Source organism: Apteryx rowi, unplaced genomic scaffold, assembly GCF_003343035.1.
Source record: "Apteryx rowi isolate R43461 unplaced genomic scaffold, aptRow1 scaffold_366, whole genome shotgun sequence".
In the NCBI taxonomy this organism is placed as follows: Eukaryota; Metazoa; Chordata; class Aves; order Apterygiformes; family Apterygidae; genus Apteryx; species Apteryx rowi.
The window spans coordinates 725,069-748,709 of record NW_020450152.1 but is presented as its reverse complement, the minus strand read 5'-3'; the positions used below and the strand labels follow the sequence as shown (position 1 = coordinate 748,709).

Here is a 23,641-nt window from a genome sequence, read left to right as displayed (position 1 = left end):
CTCCGGGGAAGGGTAACTATTTTATTTTATTTTATTTTATTTTATTTTGTAGCGTATGTGACCTGGTAGCTATTTCGGCGCCAGCACCACGCGCGCAGGGCAGGGTGCGTAACCCGCTCTTGAACTCAGCGGCGCGCCCCTCCGCGCCCCCGGGCGCAGCGCGACGGGAAGGGCCCGGCGCCGGCGGCAGCGGCCCCGCGCCTGCCTGGAGGCCGCGCCGCGGCGGCGAGAAGGGACTGCGCGGGCTAACGCCGCTTTTTCCTTGAGACGGGGTCGCATTTTGCACCGGTGCCTGCGCGCCGGCAGCGCTGGCCGCGAGCGCAGCCGGGCTGCCCCGGCGGCCGGCGCTCTCTCTGCGTCGTGGGGATAACGACCCGCATGCTACCCGCCGCTTCGGCGTCTCGCCCAGTTAGCAAGCACCACCCGAAGGCAGGGCTGCAAAGCCCTTTGGGGAGCCGCCTGCTCCCTCTGCCAGCTTTAGGGCAGCTGTCCCAGCAGATGGGTTTCTGACTTGTTCTTTAAACTCTCGAAGGACAAGGATACCATGACCTCCTCCACTGTTTAATTATCCTCGTAGTTAGAAAGGTTTCCCCCCTCACATTTAACTAAATTCTCTTTACTGCAAATTAYGTTCAAGGTGGGATATGAATTAGACACATAAAATGCTCATGTAAAGTCTTTCCTTGTAAAAACCTCTTTCCTATTGGAAACCGGTTATCATCTCTTCTCAGTTTTCTCCTTCTCAGACTAAAGAATTGTTTTTACCTTTCTTTTTCATTAATGTTTTCCAAGCCTTTTCACAGCCTTGTTTCCCCTTTCTGTATTCCTTCTGATGTATCTGCCTGTTTCTTAAAGTTTGCTGCACCAAAGTGGACCCAAGTACCACCTAGTTGCAAGCACTGCGTGTAGTGATTACATCTACTCTGAACACCTGCAACACATGCTTCTGAAATTGCTGGGAGCGTTTCTGCATTTATTATAGCTTAGTCCTGTCAGGCTGGCATCCTTACAGCAGCATTTTAAATTGGAGAAAAAATAGCAGAGCTTTTATCCCTAGATAAAACCTCTTCCTCAATCATCTTATTTCAAGTAACTCTCCTAATAAAATTAAAGTGAATCTACATCCCTCATGTGCTATAAAGTGTTGCTTAGGGCTTGAACAAAGCTGTCTCTGTTCAATTAGTCTCTAGCATGTTAAAAGGAAATTCTGATTCTTTCCTTCATCATCAATAATAATTTTCAAAAAGATTTCTCACAGCAAAGCTTGCAGCAGTGTGGAATTTTTATGTGAAGCTTCTATTTGGATTTCACTTCTCTTGTAAGCAAAATTAGTCCCCGCTTTCAGTGGATATGTTTCATTATGTTTTACCTCCCACAGTGTCCAGGCTGAGCATTCAAAATACTGCTTGTAGCTCCCTTATTTGATACGTGAGGACTGATTTATATGTCTCTCATGAAACAGAAACGTCCCTATGCTGTGAGTAGAAGTTCCCTTGCCTGSGGTCAGTGGATGTTGAGTTGGTGCGTCTGCCTCCAAGGTCTACCTTGCCTCGTGCAGGAGCAGTGGTGGGGACAGTAGCTGGGTTATAACTGGCCTTTAGGATGCTCTGATGAGTCACTGCTGATCTTCCTGGACACAACAGCCAGTCTGCAAATTTGTGACCCACCAGTGCTGGGAAAGGGAGGCTGGACTCTACAAATCATCATTTGCCATTCCTCAGTTCCTCCTGCTCCTGGCTGTCCTGCAGTGCTCTCTGTGGGGAGGCGGACCTCRCTTGCTAGCTGCTCCCTTCAGCTCAGGCAGCACCTTTTGGTCCTTGGAGAGCTCTTAAGGGTGTGCAGTATGGAAGGACACCTGAAATAGGCTGCTGCTGAAACCAGAGGAAATGAGGAGATAGGAGGACAGTAAGAAGCTCAACCTACAGCTCCTGGCTAATTTAAATGTTTTGTGGGAGAACTGAAAATGTGCTTTCTGGGCTGTCCCCTCAATGCACAATTGTTTTGTTTTTTCTTCATGGTTATGTGGCTGTGAGAGTATTGCAGTGGATGCAGTACAAAACAACACACACAGCTTGCCCTCCTTTTTCTCCACATGCACTTAGGAGACCACACAGGAACGTGAACGTATATCACAGCTGTGGTTCCCCCATGGCTCCTCTACTGGCATTTTATGCTGCTTCTGCCACCTCTGCCACCATGGGTCTGGTGTGCCAAGCGGGGCTGCAGGATGGCTCCCATAGGCCTGGGCTAGGTCTTACCCTAGAGGGCATAGGTAGCATCTGTGACCATCTTTCTTCAGTGAGAGGACCAAAGACCCTCTTCAGATTGCAAATGAGGCCTCGCTAGCTATTCATACACAGAACTAAGAAATTTTTTCTAAATTAGCTTTGATGTATCTATATACATCTTTTTGGGAATTTTGTTCAGCTTGTCTTCTTGCCGCATGCTAAGCCTTGTGTTGATGTTTTTAGCATCCTAGCCATTTGGATTGTTACTTCTTTTTTCTGCTGGCATATTGCTGTATAACCCACCAGGCACAACATTTCATCTTTAATTTTATCTGCAGCTTAAAAATCTTATGCTTTTGTGTAGACTTTCAAAGTAGCTACTCCTCTGCCTGTTACATTCTCACAGTGTAACAACTTTTACCTTGTGCTTTATTCTGGAGCTTAGTAACTTATTTTAGCAAATGCAAATGTTGCACCTGAGAAATGGCATGTTATTACTCTTTTGATTTTATTCTGACAGTGTTGTCTGGAACATTCTCCTTTGCAACGGGAATTTTCTGTGTGTATTCTAGAGAAAAAAGGACAGGACTTGCAGTATGAAAGTACCACTTCAGAGCAATGATACTGTGCAGGGGAAGAGCGGGGAGGAAAGGACACAGCAATTGCTGTAAATGTTTGTGTATTTCCTGGTGGTTGTTATCTTTCTCTTACCCCTTTGTTCTCTTTCCTGTCCTCTGGAGCTTGGCCGTGACCTTCACGTTGCGGAGAGATGCTTAGGGTTCGAAGGGAAGCAGGGAGGAGAAGATGGACAAGGTGTTTCTTTTCTGTGGTTTTTCCTTCCCCATATGGCTACAGACTCTGCTCATTCTCAGGTTTCTGTCGTGTCCTCGTTCATCTCAGCCACACTGTTAGCCTGGAGGCCGAGGCGGCGTTACTGCAAAGATGGGTGGGAAGAATGGGGACGCCAGGCTGGGCTCCCAAATGTGGCCATTGAGCATGTTACTGGGTGCCAGTTAAAGCATGGGYGCTTAGTAGCAGTTGAGCCCCTTCAAAGCCTGCCTGAGAAGGATCCTTGTGGGCTAGAAGTGGAGCAAGAACTGCAAGTTAGGGCTGAGGTCCAACTGTGGGCCAGCTCCTGACTAGCTGTGTGAATCCCACTGGTCTGGTTAACTGGTCTGTGCAAAAGTAAATGGGTGCTTGGTAGTAGCTCCCCAACAGAATTATTTCCTAATAATATCAGGCTCACTTTTTGCATGATCATGTTTTAAAAAGTAATCAAGAGGGACAAGGAAGACACAACTTGTGTGTGTGTGTGTGTGTGTGTGTGCATGCATGTGTGTGAAAGTGAAGCAAAGAAACTGCTTGAGTTACACAGGAGACTTGTAGAAGAGCAGGGACTTGTCTCAATTCTCCAGCTAGTATTCTAACCACTCATTTTTCTCTTTTCATCAGTAACACTTTTTCTAAGCAATTGTAATAGGTGTGAACAATCTGTGAATGTTTTTATTTTGATTGAGGGAGCATTCACCTGTGAAGAGAATGAAAAGTGGTGCTAGAGGCTGAATGAGATGCTTGCTGGCGGTATTTTTGAAGTGGATCAGTTTTGCTTTTGTTTTTGTTTTAATCTCTGTGATGCGCTCCTCCTTTCTGAAAATCCTCACAGTCTTCTGGCTCTGGTTTTGATATGGGACCTGATGGCTTTTACATTATATGTCTTTTAACTGCTTTGTTTCTGCAGGGTTTTAGTACCTAAATGAGATGTGACATGGGAAGATATTTGACAGAATTCTGAACAATTTTTTAATTTACAGCTTTGACTGCAATTAGTGTAAACTTGTATCTTTGGTTAGAAAAATTTTTTAAATCCTTTTCTGTTTTCCATTTCTGAAATGAAGGCAGATATACTGGTTGCCCATTGTATACTTAGCCCTGTTAAACRCTGACTGTCTGTGTGACTACCTACGCAGATCAGATATAAATATCTCAAGCTGAAGGTAAATCTCCCTTCCAGCAGCCTTAGTTATATGGTCCTTTGGCATTCTGCCCCAGAGGTGAGTCTTATGGGAATCTTATCATCCTTCAAATTCATGTTTAGGCTTTAAATGTAGTAGGCTTCAGTTCAGCAGCCAGTGAAGTGGAATGTGCTAAACTTTCCTTTACAAATATGAATATTTTAATGAGATTACCAATTATGGACATTTTGGAATTATAATAATAGAGATAATTGTCCCTCCTGTTGCATTCTTTTTCTTTCTTCTTTTTTTGGACAGAATTGTGGAAAATTTTTTGTCGGTATCTAAGTGTTCTGATGGAAGCTTTAAATAGAAGGGGCAACTATTTGTCTTCCAGAAAGGTTTTGCTGTGTCTCTATTTTTTTATTTTATCCCTATACAGGCCACATATACYAGAGCTTGTCACAGCAGTTGTCTTCTGCTGAGTCTTCAGCATTCAAGAAGAAAAATTGAGTTTTTCTTCTGAGGCTCCAACTTTCCAGTTTTTCTATTAGCTCCCTAGAACATGTACTCAAAAACTCAGTCTGTCCAAGTTGATGGAAATTCGTAATCCACATTGGACATGAGCCTTTGTATGGCCATTAAGCCAAGCAGTTGTAGAAATAAGGGGTTGAAATTCATCTCACCTAACCTCTACAATGGAATTACCATATATGATACAGTCACTCTCCCTTCTGTAGGCAGAGAGGGGCATGAGAGGCATGCCRGAGGCAGGTTCTCCTGACTTCTTTTATCTGTCCATTTTGTATGTAGATGTCTATACTATAAGGATATATACTTCTGTAAGAATACTTGTAGCCTCACTGCCTTCTTTTATATTACTTGAGTTACAGAGCTGAAAACTAAGCAAACTCAGTAATTGCTATAATGTCACGTATAGTGCGAATACAGCAACAAAAGCTCTTTGAATTGTTTCAGAGAGAATCCTCAACCTTAATTCACAGGTTTTGTGCGTACGTAATTAACAGCATATAAGTCTTTCAAAATAAATGAATGAAATGTGTGGCATGTGTTTTCCAATGTGTAAAGGTGCAAATTTCCCCTCTGATCTGTCCAAAACATGCTGTGAACCACATCACGGAATAAAGGCTGTGCCTTACACAGTCCTGTAGTACAAGAAGACAAGCAAGAGCAAAAATTACATTTCTGTTTGCTTCACAAAGTCAGCATTTGACGGACAGTTCTGCTTAGTAAATAAGAGGCTGAAAGGTGTATTTTGAAGACAAATTTTTTGGCTGTGCTTTCTGTCTACATTCATTACCAATTTTGAGGTAAAGCTGCTGGGTTTGTTGTGATGATGAATGATTAAGTGTGCTACAGGTGTGTGTGCTTAGCTTATGATTTTTGCACAAACATATGGACAATGCTTTAAAAGTGTATATATATATATGTATATTTTAAATGGTAATGTCTGATTAACAGACTTAATTTCTTTGATGCTTCTATTGGAAAGCAACAGTCAGGTTTCCAATATATTGCCTTTTCTTCAGTACTTATTACAACATTTCCTGGCATTCATCAACACTTCTAAATTACTAGGAAGAATGTGATTAATCATTCAGTTCCTTATGCTTCCTACCAGACGTATAGAGATCATTGCAGGCAAGTTGAAGTAAGCCATTTAAAATTTTCAAAACATGCTGCAACTAGTGGAAATTTGGGGTAAACACCAGTTGAAACAATCTATCAACACGTTATACAGTACAAAAGGTAACTCAGTATCTGACTGTAACTGAGGATGTGATGACTACCAATTGTTGAGTTATCTCTGAGGAACGCTTTCTCTGTCACTGAAGTCAATTAAAGTCTAGGGAAGGAGTTTGTGGAATTCATTTTGGGTCCAGCTCCAACACATCTCAAAGCAACTTGAGAAACCAGAGTTCAAATGTCAAAAGCCCCAAATTCTGAGCCAGACCAGGAGAACTGACAGTCCTGTGCTTGCACTGGGATTTATTTGGTCTCTCTGGATTAACTCAGAATTCATATACATGAGTTCTGTTCAGGCCCAAAAGGAACAGTAAACCAAATAGACAAGTTCACACTGTGAAGATCAGCATTTTCATCTTTGTCTTGCGGATCTGAAGTGTTTGGAAAGCCTTGCATAAAATGAACTTTTGCYAAGTTTTCTGAAATATTTACCTCTAATTTGTCTACATTGTATTTATTTGGCAAAAATGTATGTTGCTCTGTTTCTGACCCTGAGAGCTTACCTGTGAGCTGCAACCTATATCTCCTATATCTCACCAATATCTCTGTTTCCAGAATTTATCCCTAGTTCGTCAGCAAAAGTTTAAATCTGCTCCTATCCCTACTACTTTACAAATTCGCATCACCACTGAAATGAGCGCACCCCCAGCAGTCAAAGAGCAGCAGCCAAATGCATTTAATGTGCCACTTGGTGAGGCGGGGAGGGAAGGTTCTGGCCAAGAAACTGGTGCAAGTGCGTAGGCTGATTCCCTCTGAAAAAAACAAACAGTCCTTTTATGTCCACACAGAAAAGTRACATCTTTCTATCCCCCCCTCTGCAGCCTCCTTTTCTAGAAGCAGTCGCTCAGAAGGGCTTAGAGCAGCATTATGCCTGCGCCTCCACAATTCACRCATGTGGCTACAGGAAAAATGAGTAGTTTTGAGTTGCTGTTTAGGTAGCAATAACACAAGCAATAACAAAAGCCCTCTGACTTAATAAAAAGAAGGAAGAAAAGCCTTGAGGCTTAGTCATTTAAACATAGTAATCCTCAGCTACCATGTTTTACCCTAGGTTCGGTGCTATAAGAAATCTAGCTAGAGTGAACATACTTGTGCCTCAGCAAAAGCTGCCAGCTGAACGTGAGCCATGCAGGATTTAAGTTGGGTATGAGTTTGCATGCTGTCTCTTGCTCGCAGAGAAAACAAGTCCTGGAAGCCTGGTTTCTGGTTCGAGGCATCAGTAATGTGAACTCTCCACCATTTCTGTGCTAAACACTACATTTTGAGCTGCTGCTACTCAAGTGAAGGGGTATAGCCACTGAATACTTATTGAAGACCTGTTTTCTTACAGTTCAACACTTGACATGTACAGACCAACAATATATATGGGTTTTTGATCTGATTAATCCCTTCTTTTTCTCAGTGCTCCATGGTACAATTGTCACTAGACCTGAAAACCTGCTGTTCTAATGGAAGTAGAAGCAACCAGCCTAGGGAGAGCATCTCTCCTCACCCCGTGACTGACTGACTTGAGAAGTATTTGAGCCTGCTTTTGCTTCAGGCTATGGGACTTAGACTCAGTTTGTCAAAGGCATTTGGCCAAGACAGTCTCACACCTGCCCTGTGAAGGCCAGCCACGAAGGCTTTGGGATTTTGTAGGTTCCTCATCTAGTCCTGCTGTAGCCACAGGAAACTGATTTACCTTATTTTTAGCATAATTTTTGTATCCAAAAGAGGGTTATACTGTTGGGAATGTACCTTAATCCTGCAGTGATTTGCCTTTCCTTGTTTCAACTTCTGTGTTTTCTATTTTCCTTTGCCTGCACCCTTTAAAGCTAAATCATGTTCAGTTATGTACCTGCTAATAGAGGAGGTGAAGTGTTTTAAGTACTGTGAGAACCCTAGAAGTAAATCCACCTAAATATCCAGATGAGGGAATTGTGAGTAACTAGATCAYGTGGGCTGAAGAAGAAAAAAAGATGTAATTGCTGTATTGGCCACGATTGCCATGCATAGAGGAATGGCTAGCACTGGAGGGCAGTGTCTTGGACAGGCTGAACTTGTAGTCTGTTTGTAGTGGCAAAGGCAGAGTAAACCACAGCAAATTCTGTGTTTGGCTCTGTGCAATATCTCAGTCTGGGATAATTATAGCGTTTGAGAAGAAAGACAGGAATGAAAACCTTTCTTAGAAAATCTAATGCAAAGGAAAGCACAGCGCAATCCAGTACCTTTTCTTCTGTCTGACGCTTCAGCTGCTGCAAGCACCACACCCTTGTTCACACAGTCAGTGCAGTATAGGGAAGGTCCTATCATATGAATCACATAAAAGCCATCTCTTGCTGGATGCAGTTGTGTATTAGGTACAGTTTGGTGTTATGAACACTACTGAGATATTCCAGCATTACTCATTTTCAGGCCACTCTGATATTGATGCATTCCCTTCAATGTTCTGTGTTTGTGACCTATTTTTGATGAGTTTCACATCTGCCTTAGCAGCTCTTTGACAACCAGAAAACAGAACTGTTTACTGAGTTCACAGCTGCTGCTAATATTGATGCAACTGGCCAAAAATGACTGTTTGCTTGGTTAGCTCATCCTGTTGAATGAATCTCTCCACAGGGTTTGTTACAAGTTTGTTTTAACTGGAATGCTATCAGAAAGTCCCCACATCTGTGAAATTCTCATGCTTCAGCCTTCCTAGAAACTCAGAAACATATACCCCCTCACTAATTCCAGTAACTTTCATGTATTTCCTATAGCCTGACTACACCAGCTTTTCACAGACAGTGAAAACATGTCAGTCCATTATAAATGGGGCAAAATTCCTAGTGTCATCCCGTAATACGAATACTACTGATAGCTTCATACTTGAACAAAACATGCAAGGAAATGGGTCTTTTCATCTAGTTTAAGGACACCTTTACCTAATGTCTTCTATCGCAGTGTTTTATTATGGAAACTAAATTACCTTATTTTTGTATACAAAAGAGGTTTAAACTTTTAGGAATGAACCTTAATCCTGCAGTGATTTGTCTTTCCTTGCCTCAATTTCAGTGTTTTCTACCATTGCTTTGCCCTTATTGTAGAATTTCTCAGTGAGGCTATGTCCTTTAAGTCTGATCTCCAAGCTGTGCTATGTTCTGAGTGTTTATGGGCAGTTTGGTATTCTTGCACTTTATTCCTCTCCAGATTAGTTACTTGTGGAACTTTGTTTCTACTGGTCAAACAAATTATTGGATCTGTTATTGATTTAGCAGATTATTTGATTGGTTTAGGTGGGAGAAGTTGCATCTGTATGAAATCTGGACACAAGTTTTGTGTCGTATTTAAGCATTGATTAATAGCACTGCACTGCAATGAATCTGTGCACACTGCTGTCCTTCAAAGAATGGAAACAGAGGTTTCAGGTCCCATAAAGCAATYAGTTTGTGGGTGTGTAGCTTTAGTTCCAGCTATACAGGCCTATGCCTGAAGACTGTCCTTTCTGATTCTGAAATACTRTTTGGAGGTGCTATTCATCTTCACCCAAGTGCACACGTTTATTATAATTGTATTTCTCTAGCCTCTTCTTGTGTTTCAAAAAGCATTCAAGCCTTTCTACATACTTGTGAGATAAATGTTAGAGATGTAACTGTAGTTTGGATTACAGATGTGGGAACAAAGGCAAATGGGTATGAAAGTCAGTATGTCAGAGAAAAAAATAGGCCAAAAGATTTCTGACTCCTACCTGTGTTTTATTCTTCCAGCAATTTTCATGTTTTAATCAATTTTGGAACTTCTACTGTCATGGTATCTCACAAGTAGCTTTCATTTCTTAACGGTTTTGAAGAATTTTTTTCCAGTTTGCTTTCAGTTGTTAATGAAGCATATCTTGAATTTTGTCCTGTCCACTGTGAAACTTATGCAGACAACTCTAAAATACCTTCTGATCCCTACCTGCTTATTCTTAGACAACAACAAGAAATGTACTGACCAGCCTTTGCTCTCATTTTGTCAGCTGCAACCGACAGAATATACCAAAACATTTGTCTGGGCTCTTCTTAGATGGACTAAAATGTTTAATTGTTCATACGCTTTTCAGTTTGCATTGTTTTAGCCTAGATGAGCAGTGTTGTGTAGTAGCTTAAAAACATTCTATTGGACAGATAGCTAAACTTGCAACACCATGCTCATTTGTACCACAACAGCATGGGGAAACACTGAAAGGGTTAGTCTCCGTTATAGGAGGTGCTGTCCTAAAGGATTCTAAAGAGTGCTTCTTAACTAACTTTCAGTACCTGGAAGTTATGTGTCTAGGTTTCCTTTAATATCAGTGAGAAAGAAAAAACTTCTCTGGAACTGTATTTATTTTGTTTGTCTCAGATACTTACCCTGGGAGATGAGGTCTTGTTCTTATGAGATGTCTTCCTCTTTCTATTCGTTGCAAGGGGAGCCTGGACAAATAGCTGATACTAGGCTTCTAAATTTTACATGGCTAAATCTGTCCAACTTGAATCCCATCTGAATTTAAGGCAAAACATAATGGTGGTAGAACAAATGCGCTATGGGCGGGTGACGTGGAATGAAGGTGGGAAAGAGGTGCCTTATGTCATCGTTACACAAATCTCAGCATTGTCTTGTCTTATGGAGAAGCAGGAAGAGCTACAAATGAATGGCCTTGGTGGCTGCTTGTGGAGGTCACTGGTATGACATGAACACAACTCCCTGACTTATAGATTCCTTGCCAACACCTCACTGCTCCTACAGCTCCAAGCCTCCTCTAATCTTTTTGTGTTAAGAGTCATCCTGCTCAAAAATTCATCTTTGTTCCTTTAGCTTTATTCTTCTCTCTGAGCTCTTTCAGGCTGTAGAGATGGCAGGTAATCATCAGGCAGTCTTCTGACTCCTACCCAGATAGATCTGATTAACTCTTAGCACTCTTCCTTATAGACAGGAGAGAATTTTTAATGGTTTCATAGAGCTTAGCTGCTATAGCATTTTCCAGCTGCAGTATGGTAGTGTATCAATTAGCAAACTGACATCTGTGGACCTGACCTCTACCTGCTTAATAGGTCCCTAGGTGCTTGCTGGTGGGGTCCATGGAACTGTGCAAGAAGCAGAAATGCTACAATACAGTGAACATCTCCCTCTGTGGAGAAATTCACAGAATCACACAGTAGCTGAGGTTGGCAGGGACCTCTGGAGATCATCTGTTGCTCAAAGCAGGAGCAACTAGAGCAGATTGCCCAGGACTGTGTCCAGTCAGCTTCTGAATGCCCCCAAGGACAGAGACTACACAGCCTCTCTGGGCAGCCTGTTTCGGTGTTTGACCAGGTTCACAGTAAAAAAGTTTTTTCTTACGTTTAGATAGAATTTCTTGTATTTCAATTTGTTCCCATTGGAACTGGAGAGGAGGAGGCAGCTGTAGATGGGTTCTAGCATAATTGGAAGAAAGAAAACAAAGTATTAGACTGCAAGAAAACAGGGAATTCAGTAGCAAAATTTCTGAATTTCCATGTCACAGTAAAAATCAGCAGATTCTACAGATTAGAACAGGGAAATCCTTCCAGCCCCAGCTAAGATAAATGAGATAGTTCACACCTTTCAGAATTACACTTTAGGGCAGCCTGAAAATGATGGAGAGAGAACTCTGTCAGCATATGCTCAGTGCATGTTCTCAATTTTATCTGTACATGTGAGAGCAAGAGAATCACTTATTTTTTAGAGGCATGCTGGGTTTCTCCAGCACAATTCTGTGGCAATGGGTGAATTCCACAGAAAAGCTTTACAGCCACAGAACATATAAAGTCTGGAACATGGATAAACTGGTTAGGATAAAATAGAAACCATCAAAAGCCTCTGCCAAAATCCGAAGTGAAATGAATAGAAGTTCAGAAAAAGTTCATTCAGTATGGCTGGCTCCTTGTTTCCATCATTTAGAAATAATTACATTTTTGTCACTAACATTGTTTTTAAATGTCAATAGAAACCAGACAACTAGATTTGTAAACCCTGCCCTGTCATATTGAATGTATTAGGTTTTCCAATAACAGTCTCTTTTAAGTAAGGGTGAGGAAGCATTAAAAGCTCAGTAACTCTCAAGTGTGAGGAAGCTATTGAAATAGCTTATTAGGCTGTATGACAAGTAAGCTGAAATGTAATAGGCCTAGAGCTTTGTGAAGGAGCCGGCAAACCATGGTTAACGAGAGGACAGTACCTGAGAGTTTGAAGGCCAGCTGATTTGCGCAAAGGGGATGTTGGAAGGTTCAAGGCAAAATAAACAAATGGGGCTACCCACAGTGACAGTGTTAAACTGAGACCAAAATGCTTCTTTAGCTTGGTTTCTAAACAAAAGTTAGAGTTTGTCTAACCAAAGAAGGCTTTTTCAGTCAGGATTTCCTCCTTTCCATATTCAGGCCAAAGAGTCATTTTCTGTTACCTAATTCACCACGTTTGTTCTGAACCAAACTTTCCTCAGCCTTTTTACTAAGGAGACTGTGGTCTTTCTGCTAATGCAGAAGAGTGTATGATTTTCTTCTTGCAAAGTCCTAGATGGGATCTGTTAACACTGTCCTACCCTCCTATCTCTGTTCTTACCCCTCTGTTTTGATATTCTGCTTAAATATTCCTCCTTCTTTGCACCTGTCATTCACTTTCTGTTAGAAGTCAGAAGATTTTTGGTTCTGATATCTTCTATTAGACCAGGTAGGGTACCTGGTACCTGGGAAATGTAAGCTAGCTTCTGGCAACCCAGGTCCTACTGACAAAGCTGGCATTTTTCATGTCCTTAGGCTAACCACTGTGGTTTAGCAACGGTGCTGGTAGGTTTGTTCTAGGCCATTCATCTCTTACTGCAGAATGTTAGCCCTCATTTAAAGATAAATAAATGAATAACAGGCAGTTCCTAGCATTTGCAGCTTTGAGGATGCAGGTTGAGTGTTACCAGATGCAGTGATATGTATACAGCTTTGCAGGCCTCCTTGAACTATAGCTCAGGGATGTATGACTAGCCTCATTCATCTCAGCGGGGGATTGAGAGTTCCCTGGGAATTTTTCTAAAAAAAGAAAAAAATGTTGGTCTTCAATGGAGATGCATTGAAAAGAAAATGCTAGCCCTACTGAGACAGCTTGGACTTCTGTTAATCACTGCATTGARTTACTGGCTTTTAATGGTACATAATTTATGGATCTGTCAAAATGCAACAGAGCTAAGGTTGTATACCGCTGAAAAGGTACCACTTAAAAGGTTCTAGAGGGCCTGAGCACAGGTATCATCATTAGAATATGTCAGCTCAAGACAGATTCCCTCAAGAAGTAGGTCAGGAAGCTGCTACAGCTGCAGAGTTGTTACAGCTATTGATGGCTAGCTATAGAATATTACATTATACTAACTCAATTCTTCCCAAAGGGTGGGAATTCTTTATACTTATTTCCTTTTTCACAGATATGACAGATCTGGGATATGTAAAATAGAAGAGAATAGGGAAACAGAAACATCATTTTAAAAAGCAGTGGTTTGAAATCCTAGCTTTCTAATATCTTCTTAAATTATACCTGTATTTTCTCTTTTCCTTTATATAACATAGCTGGCTGCAAAAGACATCTCTTTCCTGTTAGGCTTGTGAGTTACCAGTGTCCTTTACTGAAGTTGCTAGATGATCCCATATCAGCGTAAAATTACTTTTCTCTAATCCCTGCTGCGCCTTAAACCCAGTGCTAGCATTCACCAAAGGTTAGCCCCAACTTCCTTCTGCAAGCACAACATCTCTGAATCATTGCAGACATTCTTCATGTAATCCCACAGTCCCTGAGCAGTTCAGAATAGGCCGACTCGTTCCAGTCCTACCAATGTATTCCTAGCTGAGTCAGGGAGGACACAGAGCCTTTATATAAGCCTGCTATCATGCAGAAATGTAACTGTCTATGAACAATACCACATGGCAGTCAACAGATCTTCATGCAGAATGCTTGCAATAAGACAGGAAAGACGCTTTGTCACCAGCCTGTATGGAAACCAGTCTGATCTGCCTGCTTTATTATACCACATAAAGATGAGTCTGAGGAACAAAAAGGATTCCATCATTAAAAAACAGAACAAAACTGAGATTTAACATGCCTTATCCAGAACACAAACAACCTGGCAAGTATTTGCTGTACAAACCTACATTCTTCCAAAGTCACGTTCTTTGGAGTGTGAGGGACATCACTCCACCATCCTGCACAGTGATGTATGGCTGCAGCACAAAACAGGGATAGATTTTTTTACTTCATATCTATATATACTGTATTTCATTGGATGCTCTCTGCTTATTGAGCACTTCTGCTAGCAGCTTGTAGTGCTTGTCCATCATGTGCTGATGGACCAGATGAGAGTCCCAACTTTGGAAACCAGTATTGCTGAACTTGCAAAGCATTGGCTTCTCCCATCTAGTGGCTCAGGAATTTGTATTATGCTACTGACCCAATGACTGACATTTACATAATTGCAGTTCTGCTATGGTAGGTTGAAGAAGTCTGTAAAAACCTAAAACTACTTTTGTCTTTTTCACCTGCCATATTTCTCAGGGCTTCTTTGAGAGTTGAATTGGCACACAGTGAAGCAAAGTCAGAACAGCATCTTATTTGCTGTTTGCATTGTAATCATCATGTGTCCATCACAAAGTCTGTAACCCTTATTTCAGTCATATCCTCCTTGAACAGAGGCTGAGGTCGGAGAAAACTCCTGAGTCGCCAACCTTGACAGATCCCATGTGTGTAACAGACGCCAAATGGCGTGTTCTGTAATCCATCTTCTCTAGCTAACTCTTTTCTAATATAGCAAGTAAAATATATCAATATGTTGTTAAGTTAGCAAATATGCACTGTGCAAATCTAATGCTGGTTCCTAGCCTCTAAAAATGCAGGTCTTGCATGATACTGTTGAAGTGAATGATTTGAGAAGGAAGGAATTTAAAACTGAAAGTATCCTAAATTCAGGTTGCTTGGTAGATTCATGGGAAAACTTCCCTTTTTCTTAAACCATTCTACTGTAGACATATTCTTTCTTCTCGTTGCTGCTGCTCCTCTGTGGGGAGCATGAGGTGGAATGAAATTTTGAAAGATTAAAAAAACAATTTAGAGTAATATAGAACTCTCTCTAGCTCTGTTTGGGGTGGAATTTGCAACCTTAAATATGCAAATAAAAGAAATCTTTTTGCAGGAGATAATGTGTCTTGGAGTAATCAATGTTGCTGTGCATGTTCAAATCATTTACTCAAAGGTAATGCAAAATGTTCTTTTTAAAATGTCTATAATACCCAAGTACTGTATAAATAAAGCACTGATCTCCAAAACTTGGAAAAGTTTCTCTCAGCAGGATTAAATGAGTTCATTTATTTTCTTTAAAAGAAACAAAACTAGCATTCTGGCCCTTTTCTGATCTTTACCAGGGTACAATTTTCAAGATAAAATTTGTTCTTTATAGAAAGAAGCAAAAGAAATGAACACAGTTGATACTAAAGATTAAAGTAATTTTCTCCATTTGTTGGGCAGCGATTTGTTTATTTTTCACACTGATAAATTTTGAGGTAAAATGATTTATCTGTATCCAGTTTTTCTTTTTAGGGATATTCAATAGTAGAAAATGAATTAGAAAAGAACTTAAGAAAGACTGGGGGGATGGGAGAGAAAATGAAGTGAACTTTAAGGTCAGTGTTATAAAGATACCAACCTAACGTGATTATTGCCTATCCTCTGGAGAGGGGAAAATCTTATACAACTGCATTAAATTTGAGAAAAATGAGAAGCTGAAAAGAAGAGGAAATTGTATTACTATCTGAGGTAGATTATTTTGTAGAGTTAATAAATGATGGTCGCTTTCATTACTTAAAAAAAAAAAAAAAGCTTGAGTTGTTGAAGTCATGTAACTGGACAAGAAAAGACAAATATAAAAATCTTGTATTATATCCAGGAAAGTGAGATGGAATATTACCTTATATACAATGGGTTTCTTTTTGATAGGAAAATGAACAAAGCTCCTCAGCAAATAGCARTGCATTATTTTCAGGCCTGGAAAGGTCTGTTCTGTACCCTAAAGGCTACTCAGGTTGATGGATTGTAAAAATTAAATACTGTCACAGCAACCGTTTTCATTGACCCTACAGTTTCAGTTTCTTGAGCAACCAAGCTTATTTCTAACCTGACATTCAGCCCAGCAAAGGGAAGTTCTTAAGGGACTGAATAGCAAGTCTCTCTCTCTTTATCACATTAAATATCTTGTATCATTCATCTGAGCCACAGGGCTGCGGCATCCGGTGAAGAAGAGCATTGGGGACAGCTATTGCTTTGATGCGAAGTTGGAGCCCATCTTGCTGGCTCGTGGCACGGCTGTTCAGAGCCTCTCTGCCCTGTCGTGGAGCAGTACCTGGGTGCTGCCTCCCAGAGAGCAGGTGCTAGTGGCTCCGAGCAGGGGTTGGAAGACGGAAGCGTTGCGGGAATGCTCCTTCTCCCGATCTTTGCCACAGTTCACTGCAAAGGGGCAGTGTCCTTTGATTTTCTCTGGGAAGCAGACTGACTTTTTTTCCTGAACAGACTAACTTTATGTAAAGTCACTTCTGTGCATCCTTGCTTTATTCAGAAAGCACAAGATGTTTTCAGATTGACTGACACTGAAGTACTCAYAGTGGTAAGATTTCTAGAGTTACGCAGTGTGAAAGAAGTACAAAATTCAACTCCCTTGGCATAAAAATGTACATGAAATTATGAATATTTATACAACTTTTGATAAGGAGATTGCCCTTCAGCTACCCTCTACTTCAAATCCACTTCTGTGAAAACTTTTAATAAATGAGCACTGTTAGATCCCGCACTCTCTTTGCTGTGAGGAATGGCCAGAAAATTTTTACAGGCTACCATATCACCGCTGAGATGTGCTTACCAACAACGCTTTAATTACTTGTCTGTTGCAAAGTTAAATAGATGCACTTGAATCAACAATACTGTTTTGTCTCTTGCCTGTGCTTAGACTTGAAATGTAAAACTGTAGAAGAAGATACTAACTTTACCTGTTTTATTTCTGAAGGCACATGTAACATTTCTGGTATTTACATTACATTTTATGTATAATCTTTAGGGGACCTGTTCACCTTAATTATTAGAGGTGCAGGATGACAGATATACAGAACTCTAGCATGGTAGTTAACTGCTTAAATTGGGTGCACTGAGGCAATAATAAGCCTTTTGGATTTCTTGAAAGAGTGCTTGGTGCAGAATGCTTAAAAATGATTAAATAGAAATCTTGCTGTACGAGACAACATTAGCCAATACCCATATGAAGAGAAATGACTTATTTGCCACTACACTGCTTTGAAATGCAAGAACTTAAAATATAAGCATGGGTTTACTTCTCCTTTTGTTGGACTGGGAGTTTTAAAACTCTGCAGAGCAGAGAACACAGACTTTTTTTCCTTTAACAACTGAGAGTTTAGAGCTGCTGCTGACACAGGAGGAAATRCCATTAGATAGCTACAAGAAAAGCCAATATTCCACGTTATTTGTGCAGACAACTAATGTTTGAAACTTGCACGAACTGCTTCCACTTAAAAGCTGTCAGTTATGTTGGTTATAAAAAACCCAGAGCACTTAGGGACTGTCAATCACTTTCTAGAAGAGAGATGTGACATCTTAACATTTACTTTGCCAGTATTTACTAAATGCAGAAAACCAAAGGGTGAAAATGCAAATGAAAACACACATTCTCACTGATCATATAATACAAGAGAAACATATGGATCAGTTATTGTAGTTGCTCACCTAGGAGCCTCTGATACTGAGAAGATTTTTCTCCTTTACTGTAGGAATAGAGCTGCTGCAGGCTGGCTCTGTGCTGCTGGAGGGAAGGTCTCTGCAAACCCTAACTGCGGTGATCTGTTACAGAGTCGGCAGGTGAGGAAAGGGATTGACTCCAGCCCACCACGGCTAGGGGAACAGCAAGAAGCATGCAAAGGGCTGAAGGAGGGCACACAGAGGGCATCATCCACCTTGCTTTTTTTCATATGGTAATTAAGGTTGTGGGTGTTGTAATTATCAGAGAGAGACTGATGACATTTTCTCTTGTAAGGAGGGGATTGGTGAGGAAAGGAGTAGGAACCAGTTAATTCAAATAGCCTTGTGCTCCTTATCCTTATGTTTCTAGATGTAGTTGTCCCTGGGTTGCTCTGACAGCTGATGCTTTAGACATTGGTGCTGGTGCTTCAGTGGGATTGCAGCTGCTGGCAGAGCTGTGCTAGAAGTTGGCAGCTGGGACCTTCTCTGGTGGGGGCCACCCTTACTGTCACAGAGCAGGAGTGCTAGCTGCAGCAGGGARCAGGATGCAGAGTTGGTGTGTTCACATGTCACAGGCCCAAATATGTTGTTGTGCTGCTCTACTGCCGAGCTCTGTTTCGTCAGCTGTCTTTCTGATGTGTATCATTGTGAAGGTAAAAGTAATGTTGTCCTTGAGGCTGCCTCCAGAGGTTCAGCAACTATTTTCACTTGGCCTGAGTACCATGTTCCCACAAACACATGCACCCGAACTGATTCATATGTCTGTTAGTCCTTTATCTCACCAGGTCTATAAGTAAGCATGACAAAATACAGAAACTTAGGAAATGTGGCAGAACTCTGCTTTAAATAAAGTCACTGGCATGGGTGCCTCTTTACCAGAGTTTTCTGGAAGATCCTATCCAACAGTAAGCAGCTTGCAACAGTTATTTCTCTTTTAATCGTATAGCCAACATCTGCAGCATGTCATTCACAAGTGAGTCCAGAAGTTTCGTTCACTGTGTGCATCCAAATGCTAACGGTCTCCTAATCCTAACACAGTCTTTGGCAAGTCTTCTTCCATGCAGGGCTTCTCAAATAAGTGGTATGTTGTCATTTAGAGTGGGATTCAGCCCCAGATTATAACCTCTAAATGCGGTTGCTAGAGACCTAGTGTAAATACAGAAGCCTATGTATAAACTCCCATTATAGTCAATGGAAGTCTAATCAATATAGTTGATGGAACCAAGTGATTTTCTACTTTGAAGTAGATACCTTGTAGCTATCAGCAAAATAGCTCTATAAGCTCCATTGACTATACTGAGTAGGTTTCCCTTGCCTGTAATAGGAATTCAGACACTGCATATTAAAGCGTCTTAGTCTTGAACCAAAACCCACCATTGCAGCCAGCCACTCAGGTCACTCTGGCTGTTCAGGGAGACTGCATCCCTGGGATTATAGCCTGGACTTGGGACTCTTGTTTCCATGTGTGTGGAGCTACCATGTTTTCTTTCTTAGAAGGACTGTCTAACATGGTAAATGCATGCTTACACTTTTCTGTTGTCTTTAGCCTGGGTATAGGTAGTCCTACAGCTGTGGCAGCCTGGAGCTCACTTCAGATGAGCAGACCAAGTATTTGCCCATTATTTTTTATCTCTCTCTCTCTGTGTATTTACATATAAATATATATGTATCAGATATATATATTATCCAGTGGTATGAAGAATAGCAATTTAGGTTATGGGATATGGGTAAACTAATTACATCAGTCAAGAAGGTCCTGCTGCTTAGTGTGTGTATACTATAACAATGTGCTTAAAGAAGCTATGTTATATGTCATAAGCAGATTACAGTGAAGTTCAGGTGGTATAATTAAATCAAAGGATAGATCTGTTCAGGGATTTCTCTAGAGGTATAAATTCCCCATGTTTTCCCTTCAAATGGAGTAGTAGACTCTACTGTTTGTGACTTTTACTTACCAGGGGAAAAGTGTTTTCCCATTGTTTTTTGCATGCCATGTCCGAGTATCTCTTTATAAATTGGCCATGCCTRTATTCTGTAGTACTTAGGGTTTTTTTCTTATTAGGAAGATCTTTCTTCCCATAGGGGATTCTTCGTCCTCCTTTCAAGGGTTAAAAAAGAATGCTTTTCACCATAATAATAAGTCTAGAAAATGTAACAGAAAATATCCCTGTATACATTTTGAATAGTTGAGAGATGATTACATCAAAGCTCTGCTAATCATCCTCAGATTTTAGTGCCAAAAAGGAAAGGCCATGTTTAGTATGGACCGAAGGCTGGGACTAAGAGAAAGTTCAATAGCTTGTTCAATAGCATGAAAATTTAGAGTGAATGTCTTGAGAGATTTCCTCAGCAACTGGAATGGGGAATGGTCTCCTATGGCCCATGGAAGATGTTAAATAAAAAGCATATTTCTTTCAAGGAAGTTGTATGCAAAGAAGACAGCGCAGGAGCCCTGAGGGAGCTGCTATTGCTTCCTCTCCTCCCTCTGCACCATGTGGTCCACGTCCCGTGGACATACGACAGTTACAAGCACATGGCTCAGAGAATCAGGAAAATGGGTCACTCGCTCCTGTATCCACTGATTATCCTTTTGTTCCCCTCCTCTAATGACACAGAAAATTAGAAAACTCTGGAAGTTACACCCTGGAGCGCTATAAAACAAAGAGATGATTGCATTTGAGGTAGGCTAGGACTTGTCAGCCCCCAGCCTCTTGCCTAGGTTTGGGCAGGATGCTCCATTCCCTGGAGTGCCGGTTCCTTGTCTGCAAGGTGTGAGTTGGAAACCGGGCCAGGTGCTGCACAAGTTATTGCTGACTGGTTGCAGGCTGGTATGTAGTACGGGGGATCCCCTTGTGAAGTTTTTTCCAAGAATTAAACAGAAATTCATTCATTCTTTTATTTATCAGAGAATTTAGGGTTTAACTTTTTATGTTCCTTAATTTTTAAAAAACCAGTCTGAGGCAGTTTAAAGAGGCTTAACATTCAAACAAAATTAAGTCTTCATCACCTCAAATTTGGTCCTTATTTAAGGTAAATCTCAGTTATCATGTCATCAGTTCTTTTGGAAAAGTGGATTGATTATTCTAAATTGTTGGAACAGCTTTCATATTTTCATCTAATGATCTTAACTAGAATTCAAGAGGAACTCCACTAAAACTATCCAAGTGAAGGAGAAGAGGAACTGAACAAAAATATTGGCTTTATTCTGGGAACATCACCAGCTAGCAATGGCAGCACTTGCTTAAGACTGCTTCTCTCTCTGAACAACCTCCAAGCTTTTAAAGATGGTGTTAAAAAAGATTTTGAAATGACTTCTTATCATCTTTGTATATTATGTTGCTTGAGGATTAACAGATTTTTATGATGTACCTTTTGGAAGACCTTTTTACTTAAAGCAACTGCATATGAAACTGTCAGTCATAAGCAATGCTTGTGATATTTTAGGAAAATTTATTACAATTCTTATATGTGCAGATATTTAAAAAGGGCAAACTTTAATGTACTGTAAAAAGCTAATTTTGTCTGGAAAAGACAAATAGCGCAAATAGTGCAATTCTAACATATGTGAGAATTTGAGAAAATCGAACATTGAATGATAAAGAACCCTTGGAGCAAGATACAAGGCAAATTCAAATATTCCTTTGGCAAATTTCAATGACTTTCTAGACTATTGCAATGAGACAGAGTTGAGTATTGCTGGTGTCATTCATGAGTCAGGCCCTAAAACGTCATGAAGTTGGCTTTAAAAAATGTTGAAGTAATTTCTGGCTTACTTTTACTTGTCTTTTGATTAATTTCCCCTTTTTTTTAGTCTCTGGACTTCACACTTTCAAATTTTCTCCACCACAGCAAGGCCAATATATATATATATTTTTAGCAGAAGGCAAGATTCCTATAAAACTGAATGACTTCAGAAAAGGGTCTTTAGGAGAAACATCAAATGCTAGGAGATTCATAATAAAGTCTCAGGAGTTGGCAGCATAAAAAGGAGGGGATATTCACAAAGGCTCCCTAGACAGGAGTGAATAAAGAGAGAGAGTTGTCCAGAAGGCCATCAGGATCGTTAACAGCTTCTGTTCTGGATCACCTTGTTCTCCTTTGGAGTCGCTTCTCCACTGACTATAGAAAGAAACTTGGTCTCCCAAGGCTGAAGTTAGCTTTTCTGAATAGTTCTTCAAGTGCCACGTGAAGAGAGGCTTTTAAAGTGAGGAGCTGCACTACTCATCCCATGCAGCTGTATTGATTTCAAAGGGCATGAGGGCTGTAATTTTGCCCTGAGTTAGATGCGGTAGTCCAGCCTACCAGAGAGCTAGCATTTATGTGTGCATATGTCCATACTGAGTAGTTGCGGCTGGATACCTGCCTGAATTTGGGGAAGGGGTGATAAACAGGTTTGTGACGAGCTGTTTGATACGCTATGACGCTAATAGCTCAAAAGAGCACTCGGTAGGTAGAGCACCACTGTGCAGAATTAGTTAGTCACCAATATGCTCACAGCACCGTACTAGTAGCGAGCTGCGAATTTGAACCAGACGGTTGGTGCGCTCTCCTGTGGGCATCCAAACAAGCCTGTTCTGAGATGACATTTGCTTCACTACAGATATGTCACAGATCATTTTTCACAGCCCTGTTGAAGCAGCTTATTTATTATCATCTGTTCTGGTGTTACATCCTGGACATGGGAGAGCAGTTTACTGTACCGCGGTGCCAGGAATTCCTTGTTACCGTGCAACCTGACTCCAGGAGAATGCGTGCGATGGGGCTGGACACTTTTCTCAAGGCTGACTCTGCTAAAGCAGGACRCTCCAATTTGTACTGATGAGACAAATCCAAGGAGTCAATGATTTGATATTTAAATGATTTATAAGTGAAGAGGAAGATTTGTCACAATTCCGCTTACCCCAGCTTTAGAAATCAAATCCAAAATTTTAGCCAGCAGAACAACTTGGCCTTGAATTTGTCCGGCCCTGTCTTTAGTCCATTTAGGATTTGTTGAGGTTGCAGTGATTCACTGCTGTGCTCCACAGACCACAAGTGGCCTGCAAAGCAATGCTGCCTTAAAAGCTCAACATTATAAGGCACTGTGGTGGTCCCCAGTGCACTCAGAAAATTGACAGTGATCCATGCACCAAAACATTAGGGAATTGCTGTCCTGGAGCATGAAGAGTTTGCAGTGTTGCTGTTCACAGGAAACTAAGCTAATCAGTTTAAGGCAGGGCAACAAAATCTAGCTGTTAATGTTTTCTAGACTTACTGAACCATTCTTACAATTTTCTTTGCTTGCCCTATATCAAAATAACTTTCACAGTCCTTGAATGTTGCAAACCCACCTTTTCAGGGAAGTTCACTTACCTTATTCTGCATTGGCACTTCTGATTTGATTTGCATTGCCATGCTAGAGTGATATTTCCCAAAATTGGTATCAGTATGATCAATTAAATTAGCAGCTAAAAACTGCTATCCAAGATGATTCTCTGTTGTTATTAGGAAAGAAGCAGGTTGATCTTCATTGGAAACATGCCAGTGCAAACATTGCTTACCATGGGTAAAAGTGCACTGCTGTATATGCTGCAGGAAAGGAAGGGAATCCACTGGAGCACACTTACCATTTTCAGTGTATAGGTTTTAAAGTGATCCAGCATAAAAGCACCTTTGTTTCTGATTGGGTTTGTTGTTTGTACTGCAGCAGCACTGGGAGCCTCCAAACAATAGCGTGGCCCCATTGTGCCAGGGCTGGCTTGCGCAAGCACACATTACAACTGCGAGAGTTTACGATTGAAACAGCAGATAAAAGCAATCTTCTTTTCTCTAGTTTGCAGCTAGGAGGTAGGACAGACAGATCTCCACTTGCCTGAGATTACGTGGCAGGGAACTGATCCCTGTTTTGTTTAGGCCCAGAGTTTCTGCCGTTTCCCCGTCTGCTTCCCCCGCCCC

At 41.0% G+C, this 23,641-nt stretch overlaps 1 protein-coding gene across 1 annotated transcript in view; it reads right to left on the bottom strand.

The window, feature by feature from the left end:
* The window catches only part of STMND1 (stathmin domain containing 1), a 52,330-nt gene extending 28,900 nt beyond the window's left edge, over positions 1-23,430 (bottom strand). The window contains 1 exon segment of the mRNA XM_026073311.1: positions 23,314-23,430. Within this exon segment, the coding sequence (XP_025929096.1) occupies positions 23,314-23,430 (117 nt within the window).
* Between the last annotated feature and the right edge of the window lie 211 nt (positions 23,431-23,641).